Source organism: Hypanus sabinus, chromosome 16 (genome assembly GCF_030144855.1).
Source record: "Hypanus sabinus isolate sHypSab1 chromosome 16, sHypSab1.hap1, whole genome shotgun sequence".
NCBI lineage: Eukaryota > Metazoa > Chordata > Chondrichthyes > Myliobatiformes > Dasyatidae > Hypanus > Hypanus sabinus.
Genome location: NC_082721.1, coordinates 51,648,480 through 51,662,057, shown reverse-complemented (window position 1 = coordinate 51,662,057; position 13,578 = coordinate 51,648,480). Strand labels below are relative to the sequence as shown.

At 46.6% G+C, this 13,578-nt stretch overlaps 1 protein-coding gene across 1 annotated transcript in view; it reads left to right on the top strand.

Moving 5' to 3' along the window:
- Positions 1-13,578, top strand: part of LOC132405842 (disintegrin and metalloproteinase domain-containing protein 10-like) — a 636,699-nt gene that overhangs the window by 211,645 nt on the left and 411,476 nt on the right. The window contains exon 7 of the mRNA XM_059990833.1: positions 9,275-9,394. Coding sequence (XP_059846816.1) covers positions 9,275-9,394 — 120 coding nt within the window. The remainder of the gene's footprint in view (positions 1-9,274; positions 9,395-13,578) is intronic.

Sequence of the window (13,578 nt, the reverse complement as noted above, 5' to 3'; positions counted from 1 at the left end):
CTGATGGTTTGCATTGTGATGTTCCGATCGAAATTCCATCATTGGTGCTGATGTTCAGCACTGTGATGTGCTGATACAAATTCCATTATGGGTGCAGATGTTCAGCACTGTGATGTACTGATCCAAATTCCATCAGGGGTGCCGATGGTCACAATTGTGATGTACTGATCCAAATTCCATCACGGGTGCTGATGGTCAGCATTATGATGTACTGATCCAAATTCCATCAGAGATGCTGAAGGTTCAGCACCGTGATGTACTGATGCAAATTACATCACGGGTGCTGATAGTCAGCACTGTGATGCACTGATCCAAATTCGATCTTGTGTGCTGATGTTCAGCACTGTGATGCACTGATCGAAATTCCATCATGGGTGCTGATGGTCAGCACTGTGATGTACTCCAAATTCCGTCATGTGTGCTGATTGTCAGCAGTGTGATTTACCGATCCAAATTCCATCATGGGTGCTGATGGTCAGCACTGTGATGTACCGATCGAAATTCCATCATGGGTGCTGATGGTCAGCACTGTGATGTACTCCAATTTCCATCATGGGTGCTGATCGTCAACACTGTGATGTACTGATCCCAACTCCATCATGGGTGCTGATGTTCAGCACAGTGATGTACTGATAGAAATTCCATCATGGGTGCTGATGTTTAGGCACTGTGATGTTCTCCAAAATCCATCATGGGTGCTGATGGTCAGCACCATGATCTACTCCAAATTCCATCATGGATGCTGATGGTCAGCACCGTGATGTACTGATACAAATTCCATCATGGGTGCTGATGGTCACACTGTGATATACTGATCCAAATTCCATCATGGGTGCTGATGGTCAGCATTGTTATCTCCTGATCCAAATTCCATCACAGGTGCTGATGTTCAGCAGTGTGATGCACTGCAAATTCCATAATGGGTGCTGATGGTTAGCACCATGATGTACTCGAAATTCCATCATCGGTTCTGATGCTCAGCACCGTGATGGCCTGCTCCAGGTTCTATCATGGGTGCTGATGATCAGCACCATGATGGACTGCTGCAGATTCCATCATGGGTGCTAATGGTCAGCACCGGTATGTACTGATCCAGATTCCATAATGGGTGCCGATGGTCAGCACGGTGATGTACTGATCCAGATTCCATCATGGATGCTGATGGTCAGCATTGTGTTGTACTTATCCAAATTCCATTATGGGTGCTGGTGGTCTGCACTGTGATGTACTGATACAAATTCCATCATTGGTGCTGATGGTCAGCACTGTGGTGTACTCCAAATTCCATCATGGGTGCTGATGTTCACACTGTGATGTACTGATCCAAATTTGATTATGTGTGCTGATGTTCTGCACTGTGATGCACTGATCCAAATATCATCATTGGTGCTGATGGTCAGCATTGTTATGTCCTGATCCATATTCCATCACGGGTGCTGATGTTCAGCAATGTGATGTACTGATAGAAATTCCATCATGGGTGCTGATGTTTAGGCACTGTGATGTTCTCCAAAATCCATCATGGGTGCTGATGGTCAGCACCATGATCTACTCCAAATTCCATCATGGATGCTGATGGTCAGCACCGTGATGTACTGATACAAATTCCATCATGGGTGCTGATGGTCACACTGTGATATACTGATCCAAATTCCATCATGGGTGCTGATGGTCAGCATTGTTATCTCCTGATCCAAATTCCATCACAGGTGCTGATGTTCAGCAGTGTGATGCACTGCAAATTCCATAATGGGTGCTGATGGTTAGCACCATGATGTACTCGAAATTCCATCATCGGTTCTGATGCTCAGCACCGTGATGGCCTGCTCCAGGTTCTATCATGGGTGCTGATGATCAGCACCATGATGGACTGCTGCAGATTCCATCATGGGTGCTAATGGTCAGCACCGGTATGTACTGATCCAGATTCCATAATGGGTGCCGATGGTCAGCACGGTGATGTACTGATCCAGATTCCATCATGGATGCTGATGGTCAGCATTGTGTTGTACTTATCCAAATTCCATTATGGGTGCTGGTGGTCTGCACTGTGATGTACTGATACAAATTCCATCATTGGTGCTGATGGTCAGCACTGTGGTGTACTCCAAATTCCATCATTGGTGCTGATGGTCAGCATTGTGTTGTACTTATCCAAATTCCATCATGGGTGCTGATGTTCACACTGTGATGTACTGATCCAAATTTGATTATGTGTGCTGATGTTCTGCACTGTGATGCACTGATCCAAATATCATCATTGGTGCTGATGGTCAGCATTGTTATGTCCTGATCCATATTCCATCACGGGTGCTGATGTTCAGCAATGTGATGTACTGATCCAAATTCCATCAGGGGTGCCGATGTTCACAATTGTGATGTACTGATCCAAATTCCATCACGGGTGCTGATGGTCAGCATTGTGATGTACTGATCCAAATTTTATCAGAGATGCTGATGGTTCAGCACCGTGATGTACTGATGCAAATTACATCATGGGTGCTGATGGGCAGCACTGTGATGCACTCCAGATTCCATCATGGGTTCTGATGCTCAGCACCGTGATGGACTGCTCCAGATTCTATAATGGGTGCTGATGCTCAGCACTGTGATGGACTGCTGCAGATTGCATCATGTGTGCTGATGGTCAGCACCGGTATGTACTGATCCAGATTCCATCATGGGTGCCGCTGGTCAGCACGGTGATGTAGGGATCCAGATTCCATCATGGATGCTGATGGTCAGCATTGTGTTGTACTGATCCAAATTCCATCACGGGTGCTGATGGTCAGCACTGTGATGTACTCAAAATTCCATCGTGGGTGCTGATCGTCAGCACTGTGATGTACTCCAGATTCCATCATGGGTGCTGATGGTCAGCACTGTGATGTACTGATACAAATTCCATCATTGGTGCTGATGGTCAGCACTGTGGTGTACTCCAAATTCCATCATGGGTGCTGATGTTCACACTGTGATGTACTGATGCAAATTGCATCACGGGTGCTGATGGTCAGCACTGTGATGTACTGATCCAAATTTGATTATGTGTGCTGATGTTCTGCACTGTGATGCACTGATCCAAATATCATCATTGGTGCTGATGGTCAGCATTGTTATGTCCTGATCCATATTCCATCACGGGTGCTGATGTTCAGCAATGTGATGTACTGATCCAAATTCCATCAGGGGTGCCGATGTTCACAATTGTGATGTACTGATCCAAATTCCATCACGGGTGCTGATGCTCAGCACCGTGATGGACTGCTCCAGATTGCATCATGGGTGCTGATGGTCAGCACCGGTATGTACTGATCCAGATTCCATCATGGGTGCCGCTGGTCAGCACGGTGATGTAGGGATCCAGATTCCATCATGGATGCTGATTGTCAGCATTGTGTTGTACTGATCCAAATTCCATCACGGGTGCTGATGGTCAGCACTGTGATGTACTCAAAATTCCATCGTGGGTGCTGATGGTCAGCACTGTGATGTACTCAAAATTCCATCGTGGGTGCTGATCGTCAGCACTGTGATGTACTCCAGATTCCATCATGGGTTCTGATGGTCAGCATTGTGTTGTGCTGATCCGGATTCCATCATGTGAGCTGATGGTCAGCATTTTGATGTCCTGATCCAAATTCCATCTCGGGTGCTGATGGTCAGCACTGTGATGTACTCCAAATTCCATCATGGGTGCTGATGGTCAGCACTGTGATGTACTCCAGATTCCATCATGGGTTCTGATGGTCAGCATTGTGTTGTACAGATCCGGATTCCATCATTTGTGCTGATGGTCAGCATTTTGATGTCCTGATCCAAATTCCATCTCGGGTGCTGATGGTCAGCACTGTGATGTACTCCAAATTCCATCATGTGTGCTGATGGTCAGCACTGTGATGTATAGATCCAAATTCCATCATGGGTGCTGATGGTCAGCACTGTGATGCACCTATCGAAATTCCATCATGGGTGCTGATGGTCAGCACTCTGATGTACTCCAAAATCCTTAATGGTTGCTGATGGTCAGCACTGTGATGTACTGATCGAAATTCCATCACGTGTGCTGATGGTCAGCACTGTGATGTACTCCATATTCCATCATGGTGCTGATGGTCTGCATTGTGATGTCCTGATGCAAATTCCATCAATGGTGCTGACGTTCAGCACTGTGATATTCTCCAAATTCCGTCATGGGTGCTGATGGTCAGCACCGTGATGTACTCCAAATTCCATCATGGGTGCTGATGGTCAGCACCGTGATGTACTCCAAATTCCATCATGGGTGCTGATGGTCAGCACCGTGATGTACTCCAAATTCCATCATGTGTGCTGTTGTTAGTACTGTGATGTACTAATACAAATTCCAGCATGGGTGCTGATGGTTTGCATTGTGATGTTCCGATCCATATTCCATCATGGGTGCTGATGTTCAGCACTGTGATGTACTGATCCAAATTCCATCAGAAATGCTGATGGTTCAGCACCGTGATGTACTGATGCAAATTACATCTCGGGTGCTGATGGTCAGCACTGTGATGTACTCCAAATTGCATCATGGGTCCTGATGTTCACACTGTGATGTACTGATCCAAATTCCATCATTGGTGCTGATGGTCAGCATTGTTATGTCCTGATCCAATTTCCATCACGGGTGCTGATGGTCAGCACCGTGATGTACTCCAAGTTCCATCATGTGTGCTGGTGGTCAGTACTGTGATATACTGATACAAATTCCAGCATGGGTGCTGATGGTCAGCATTGTGATGTTCCGATCCATATTCCATCATTGGTGCTGATGTTCAGCACTGTGATGTACTGATACAAATTCCATCATGGGTGCTGATGTTCAGCACTGTGATGTACTGATCCAAATTCCATCAGAGATGCTGATGGTTCAGCACCGTGATGTACTGATGCAAATTACATCACGGGTGCTGATGTTCCGCACTGTGATGCCTGATCCAAGTTTCATCATGGGTGCTGATGATCAGCACTGTGATGTACTGATCCAAATTCCATCATTGGTGCTGATGGTCAGCATTGTTATGTCCTGATCCAAATTCCATCATGGGTGCTGATGTTCTGCACTGTGATGTACCCCAAATTCTATGATGGGTGCTGATGGTCAGCATTGTGTTGTTCTGATCCAAATTCCATCATGGGTGCTGATGCTCAGCACCATGATGGACTGCTCCAGATTCCTTCACAGGTGCTGATGCTCAGCACCGTGATGGACCGTTCCAGATTCCATCATGGGTTCTGATGCTCAGCACCGTGATGGACTGCTCCAGATTCCATCATGGGTGCTGATGGTCAGCACCGTTATGTACTGATCTAGATTCCATCATGTGTGCCGATGGTCAGCACGGTGATGTACTGATCCAGATTCCATCATGGATGCTGATGGTTCTGCACTGTGATGTACTCCATATTCCATCATGTGTGCTGATGGTCAGCACTGTGATTTACTGATCCAAATTCTATCATGCGTGCTGATGTTCAGCACCGTGATGTACTGTTCAAAATTCCATGAGTAGCTTCCACAGGCTCAGCCCAACCGAAATCACACACCTTCTCAATTAGTGTGCCATCCTTCTGGTTAAGATGATGCTGACCTTAAATCTACTTTGTAGGAATGGTTTTTGAGAGAGAGAAAGGAGTTTAGCATCTGTTTAGGGCTTAGGGATAGTGATGTGCAGGAGTTAGAGGACAGATTTGGGTTCAGTGCCAAGGATTTGGAGGAATTCGAGGTCATACCATTGCTTTGCACTTAAGGCAGCAATGTGGATAGATGATGAATGCCAAGTTGCTGGCTTTTGGAGTCAGATAACTATGCGAGCAGGAAACACAAGGAGACATGAGGGCTGATGAGTCAGTGAACCCATTGATTGAGCCGAGAGTTCAGGGTCTGGGAGGTTGATTCTAAAGACTGACACCCAAAGGTAAATTGGAAGTCTAGAATTTGAAACTTGATGGCCAATACTGGATAGTAGAGGCTGGAGGCCTGTCCTGCGGTCATAGGACTGTGTATGGGTGTGTGGGAGCAAGGAAAGGGGATTGTTTTGTTGTTCAAACATGAGGAAATCTGCAGATGCTGGAAATACAAGCAACACCCACAAAATGCTGGTGGAATGCAGCAGGCCAGGCAGCATCTATAGGAAGAAGTACAGTCGATGTTTTGTGCCGAGCCTTTCGTCAGGAGTAACTGAAAGAAAAGATAGTAAGAGATTTTAAAGTGGGAGGGGGAGGGGGAAATCCAAAGTGATAGGAGACGACGGAGGGGGGCGCGGGGTGAAGCTAATAGCTAGAAAGGTGATTGGCAGAAGGGATACAGAGCTGGAGAAGGGAAAGGATAATTGGACAAGAGGCCTGGGGAGGAAAAGAAGGGGGAGGGGATCACTAGAGGGAGATGGAGAATAGGCAAGGTGTGAGTGTGAGAGGAGCAGAAAGAGAAAAAGAGAGAAAAAAGGGGGAGGGATGGAGGAATAAATAAGTAAGGGATGGGGTAAGAAGGGGAGGAGGGGCATTAATGGAAGTTAGAGAAATCAATGTTCATGCCATCAGGTTGGAGGCTACCCAGACGGAATATAAGGTGTTGTTTCTCCAACCTGAGATGAAGCCACACTCAGGTTGACCACACTTCAGTTAGTCCTGACAAAGGGTCTCGGCCCGAAACATCGACTGTACTTCTTCCTATGGGTGCTGCCTGGCCTGCTGTGTTCCGCCAGCATTTTGTGTGTGTTGCTTGTTTTGTTGTTGTTGTCACATCCTATGTTGTTCTGCCAGTCATTGTGGGCTTGCTAGGTTGGCACTGAAATGTGTGGCAACATTTGTCGACTGCCCCCAGCACATTCTTAGGTGTGTTGCTTGTTAACACAAATGTCACATTTCATGGTATGTTTTGATGTACACATGATAAATAAATCTGAATTGGAATCTGTTGCTGGGGTTGAACCTGGAACCCTTCCCTAACAAAACTCTGGGAGCACCTTCACCACAAGGAAATAGTGGTTCAAAAAGGGCCATACTGTCTTCTCAAGGGATGAACAGCAGATTTGCCAGCGGTGTCCATTGCCTTAACAAATAAAGAAAGAAATTGTTGGTGAGACACTAATTACTGAGCTGGCACACCACTTGTTGTTCCCTCACGTGGGATATGATGACACTAGACAGGATGCAGGTTAACAGTACATAGATGTTTCTAGATGTTACCAGGAATTATCAGATGTTTTCAGTGCTGTAAATTGTAGTTCCAAGGACAGATTCATGGTATACAAAATCTTCACCTTGGCTGAGATTTGTGGACACAGATTACATGAAACAATGGGAGATTTTAAAGGGAGTTTCAAAATACTTTTATTATTAAAGAATATATAAATTATACAACCTTGAGATTTGTTTGCTTACAAGTGCCATGTTGGAGAAACCCAAAAGAACCCAATTTAACAAATACAAATACAATAAAGACCAACATCCGATTCACAGAGAAAGGGAGGGAAAAAACAAATCATGTGAACATCAGAGGTGAGCAACAGCTTTCTGAACCAAAATGAGTCCTTAGATCCAAACCGCAGAGCAGCCCGGAGTAGGCCCAAAGATCAGTATCAGTTCATCGCACAAGTGGGCACAAGGCACAGGAGCCAGGAGCAGACTTCATAACCTCAGTGCCATGGAACAAGGAGTCCCCATCGTGGGAGAGTGAGCGAAACCCCTCCGATCCCGACGCCCTGTCTTTCTGGTATATTTGGGCCTGCGTAAAAATTGTCCAGACAGCGTATCATACCTTTGCACTAGGACCCGAGGACCATTGCAGAAGAAGTCTCTGGGACTAGAACACGCTGCCCAGTGACTCACTCTGGCCCCAGATTACCCTGCCCAGCCTGAAGCCACTCTTGATATCTCCAAATCAGCTCGGCACCTGGAATGATCCATCCTTGCACCCAGGCTAGTTCTACAGAACTCCTCTACCTTGACTTCTGCTCTCATAATGGCTCACTCCACCTGCGTCGATTCTACAACTGCTCATCCCTCAAATTCGCTTCACCTTCATTTGCATCTTCATTGTTTGTGGTGATAATTTGCCACAACTTACTTCAGAAAAGGTGTTATTCGTAATGCTTAGTCGAATGTCTTGCCTTTTGAACTACTGGTGATTTGTCGCACATGTTCAATAGCGCCATCTTAAAACACAGTTAATGAAAAGCTTTCCATTTGCCAGGGTTTGGGGTAGGGTTTTGGAGGCAGGAAATCTCATTGCACTCAGACAGGGCCTGAATGAGCTGTTGTCCCCGTAAACTAAGGTGTTAATGCCAACCTGTACATATCCTTAGAGAGGTCATCACCCTCCTTCCCTATCCGTCCTTGGTGTCCAATGTCCACTATTTATGTCCTATGGTCCTCTGTTCTCTCTTTTTAGTTTCCTTCTCCTTCAGCCCTTCACCTCTTCCACTTATTGCTTCAGAACTTCTCACATCATCCCACCTCTCCCACACACCCACCTTCCTCCTCACCTGTTTTCACCCATCACCTGCCAGCTTGTACTTCTTCCCCTCCACCACCTTCTTATTCAGGCTTCTTGTCCCTTCCTTTCCAGTCCTGATGAAGGATCTCAGCCTGAAGCATCATCTGTTTATTCCCCTGCATAGATACTGGCTGGCCTGCTGAGTTCCTGCAGCATTTTGTGTGTTGTTCCAGATTTCCACATAAAAAAGAAACATACATGGAAACATAAAATCTACAGCACATTACAAGCCCTTTGGCCCACAATCTTGTGCCGACCATGTAACCTACTCTAGAAACTGTCTAGAACTTCCCTAGTGCATAGCTCTCTATTTTTCTAAGCTCCATGTACCTATCTAAGAGGTTCTTAAAAGACCCTGTTGTATCTGCCTCCACCACCATTGTAGGTAGCCCATTCCACATACTCACCACTCTCTGAGTGAAAAACTTACCCCTGACATCCCCTCAGTACCTATTTCCAAGCACCTTAAAACTATGTCCCCTTGTGTTAGCCATTTCAGCCCTGGGAAAAAGCCTCTGACTATCCACGCAATCAATGCCTCTCATCATCTTATACACCTCTATCAGGTCATGTTTCATCTTCCATTGCTCTAAGAAGCAAAGGCCAAGTTCACTCAACCTATTCTCATAAGGCATTCTCATTGGCAGAATCGTGAGTCCTTTTTTCTGCCCTGTTTTCCAGATTGTGTCCACAGATTTATTCAAACAAAGTGTTCTACCCTCTCCTGATTTATACTTTGTTTCACTGCAGTTCCTGCGTTCCAGAGTGAAGCAAAGTGTTGATTATTCTCGGACAACCTGCCTGCTACATCTGTATGCTGACTACCTTTACTTCCGGCACCTGGGCAGCAATGAAAGCATCACAGCTCAGGTACAGCTCAAATCCACACCACACCTTCCTACATAGAACACAGGCATCCCAGCACACCATTGCAGCCTGTTACTTTGGTGGTATGCTTGATATTTGCTTTCCTACAACAAGATTATTAATTAGACCTCTCTCAATTCACAGTGCTGGATATAGGGTAGCAAACCGATCTAGAAATCCTTCTAGTACCCATTCCACAAATTCATGTTGAGTGTTGTTAGGACTAGTTTGACTTGCCTGCTTGGGTAAATGAAGACTTCCACAGTTACCCTTGTTAGACGTGCTTTAAATTTCCATTTATCAAGGGCTATAGACAACTCCCACATGTCCTCTGCTCTCCACTGATGTTGAGCTCCATCGAATGCCACGGCATGACCTGGTGATCCTTCCTAACATCTGTACAGATGTTATCCCTACTAAGTGGGTTATCCCACCTCCTTTCCCTCTTTCTATCCTTTTGGAATGTCGAATACCCTGGAATTTTAACGCTCCTGACTTGCCCTGTAACCATACATATGAACTGTGAACATGCCCACTGGCGAATATTTGTTTTCTTGATTCATGCAGCTCATTGTGAACATTTATGGGCACCGTTAAGTTTAGCCTCATAATGTTTTCTGAAATCTGTGCCCATTTTACTTTGTTTCTCTGGAATGTTGTTACAACTACGTTTCCTTACGTCACTGCTCCCCTCTTTCAGCTGTGTATTCCCTCCTTGTTGACTCTCCCTGTTGCTTTCCTCTCCCACTCAACTCACACAGGCCCACTGTGCCAGAACTAATCCCAAAATCTTAGGGTTCTAAAGATGTCGGCGAGGGTGATTGTGAAGATTGTGTGATTAGAGATCTCAGCGAGGATAGTTGGGAAGTTTGTGTGATGAGAGACCTCGGCGAGGATAGTTGGGAAGATTGTGTGATGAGGGACCTCGGTGAGGATGATTGGGAAGTTTATCTGATGAGAGACCTCAGCGTGAATGGTTGGGATGTTTGTGTGATGAGAGACCTCGGTGAGGATGATTGGGAAGTTTGTGTGATGAGAGACCTCGGCGAGGATGGTTGGTAAGTTTGTGTGAGTAGAGACCTCGGTGAGGATGATTGGGAAGTTTGTGTGTTTAGAGACCTCGGTGAGGATGATTGGGAAGTTTGTGTGATTAGAGACCTCGGCAAAGATGGTTGGGAATTTTGTGTGATTAGAGACCTCGGTGAGGATGGTTGGGAAGTTTGTGGGATGAGGGACATTAGCGAGGATGGTTGGGAAGTTTGTGTGATGAGGGACCTCGGCCAGGATGCTTGAGAAGTTTGTGTGATTAGAGACCTCGGCGAGGATGTTTGGGAAGTTTGTGTGATGAGAGACCTCGGCGAGGATGGTTGGGAAGTTTCTGTGATGAGAGACCTCGGTGAGGATCGTTGGGAAGTTTATGTGATTAGCGACCTCGGTGAGGATGGTTGGGAAGTTTGTGCGATGAGAGACATTGGCGAAGATGGTTGGGAAGATTGTGTCATGAGGGACCTCGGCGAGGCTGATTGGGAAGCTGGTGTGATTACAGACCTCGGTGAGGATGGTTGGGAAGTTTCTGTGATGAGGGACCTCGACCAGGATGCTTGGGAAGTTTGTGTGATAAGAACCCTCTGCGAGCATGGCTGGGAAGTCTGTGTGATGATGGACCTCGGCGAGGAATGTTGGGAAGTTTGTGTAGTGAGGGACCTCGGTGAGGATGTTTGCGAAGTTTGTGTGATGAGGGACCTTGGCGAGGATGATTGGGAAGATTTTGTGATTGGAGATCTCAGCGAGGATGGTTGGGAAGTTTGTGTGATGAGGGTCCTCGGCGAGGATGGTTGGGAAGTTTATGTGATGAGAGACTTCGGTGAAGATGGTTGGGAAGTTTATGTGATTAGCGACCTCGCTGAGGATGGTTGGGAAGTTTGTGTGATGAGATACCTTGGCATGGATAGTTGGGAAGTTTGTGTGATGAGGGACCTTGGTGAGGATGATTGGGAAGTTTGTGGGATGAGGGACCTCGGAGAGGATGATTCTGAAGTTTGTGTGATGAGAGACGTCGGTGAAGATGGTTTGTTATTTTCTGTAATTAAAGACCTCGGCAAGGATGATTGGGAAGTTTGTGTGACGAGAGACCACGGCGAGGATGGTTGGGAAGATTGTGTGAGGAGAGATCTCAGTGAGGATGGTTGGGAAGTTTGTGTGATGAGGGACCTCAACGAGGAATATTGGGAAGTTTGTGTGATTACAGAGCTCGGCGAAGATGGTTGGGAAGTTTGTGTGATTAGAGCACTCTGTGAGGATGGTTGGGAAGTTTGTGTGATGAGGGACCTCGGCGAGAATGATTGTGAAGTTTGTGTGATTACAGACCTCGGCAAGGATGGTTGGGAAGTTTCTGTAATGAGGGACATCATGGTTGGGATGTTTGTGTGATGAGAGACCTCTGTGAGGATGGTTGGGAAGTTTGTGTGTTTAGAGATCTCGGCTAGGATGGCTGGAAAGTTTGTGTGATGAGAGACCTTGGCAAAGATGGTTGGGAAGTTTGTGTGATGAGGGTCCTCGGTGAGGATGATTGGGAAGTTTGTGTGATGAGAGACCTCTGCAAGGATGATTGGGAAGTTTGTGTCAGGAGAGACCTTGGCGAGGATGATTGGTAAGTTTGTGTGATTAGAGACCTCGGCGAGAATGGTTGGGAAGTTTGTGTGATGAGGGACCTCGGTGAGGATGGTTGGGAAGTTTGTCTGATTAGAGACCTCGGTGAGGATGATTGGGAAGTTTGTGTGATTAGAGATCTCGGCTAGGATGGCTGGGAAGTTTGTGTGATGAGAGACCTTGGCAAAGATGGTTGCGAATTTTGTGTGATTAGAGCCCTCGGTGAGGATGGTTGGGAAGTTTGTGGGATGAGGGACATTAGCGAGGATGGTTGGGAAGTTTGTGTGATGAGGGACCTCGGCCAGGATGCTTGGGAAGTTTGTGTGATGAGAGACCTCGGCGAGGATGCTTGGGAAGTTTGTGTGATTAGAGACCTCGGCTAGGATGGTTGGGAAGTTTCTGTGATGAGAGACCTCGGTGAGGATCGTTGAGAAGTTTATGTGATTAGCGACCTCGGTGAGGATGGTTGGGAAGTTTGTGCGATGAGAGACCTTGGCGAAGATGGTTGGGAAGATTGTGTCATGAGGGACCGCGGCGAGGCTGATTGGGAAGCTGGTGTGATTACAGACCTCGGTGAGGATGGTTGGGCAGTTTCTGTGATGAGGGACCTTGGCGAGGATGATTGGGAAGATTTTGTGATTGGAGATCTCAGCGAGGATGGTTGGGAAGTTTGTGTGATGAGGGTCCTCGGCGAGGGTGGTTGGGAAGTTTATATGATGAGAGACTTCGGTGAGGATGGTTGGGAAGTTTATGTGATTAGCGACCTCGCTGAGGATGGTTGGGAAGTTTGTGTGATGAGATACCTTGGCATGGATAGTTGGGAAGTTTGTGTGATGAGGGACCTTGGTGAGGATGATTGGGAAGTTTGTGTGATTACAGAGCTCGGCGAAGATGGTTGGGAAGTTTGTGTGATTAGAGCGCTCTGTAAGGATGGTTGGGAAGTTTGTGTGATGAGGGACCTCGGCGATAATGATTGTGAAGTTTGTGTGATTAGAGACCTCGGCAAGGATGGTTGGGAAGTTTCTGTGATGAGGGACATCAGTGAGGATGGTTGGGATGTTTGTGTGATGAGAGACCTCTGTGAGGATGGTTGGGAAGTTTGTGTGTTTAGAGATCTCGGCTAGGATGGCTGGAAAGTTTGTGTGATGAGAGACCTTGGCAAAGATGGTTGGGAAGTTTGTGTGATGAGGGACGTCGGCCAGGATGCTTGGGAAGTTTGTGTGATTAGAGACTTCAGAGACGATGATTGGGAAGTTTGTGTGATGAGGGACCTCGGCCAGGATGCTTGGGAAGTTTGTGTGATTAGAGACCTCGGCTAGGATGGCTGGGAAGTTTGTGTGATGAGAGACCTTGGCAAAGATGGTTGCGAATTTTGTGTGATTAGAGCCCTCGGTGAGGATGGTTGGGAAGTTTGTGTGATGAGAGACCTCGGCGAGGATGCTTGGGAAGTTTGTGTGATTAGCGACCTCGGCTAGGATGGTTGGGAAGTTTCTGTGATGAGAGATCTCGGTGAGGATCGTTGGGAAGTTTATGTGATT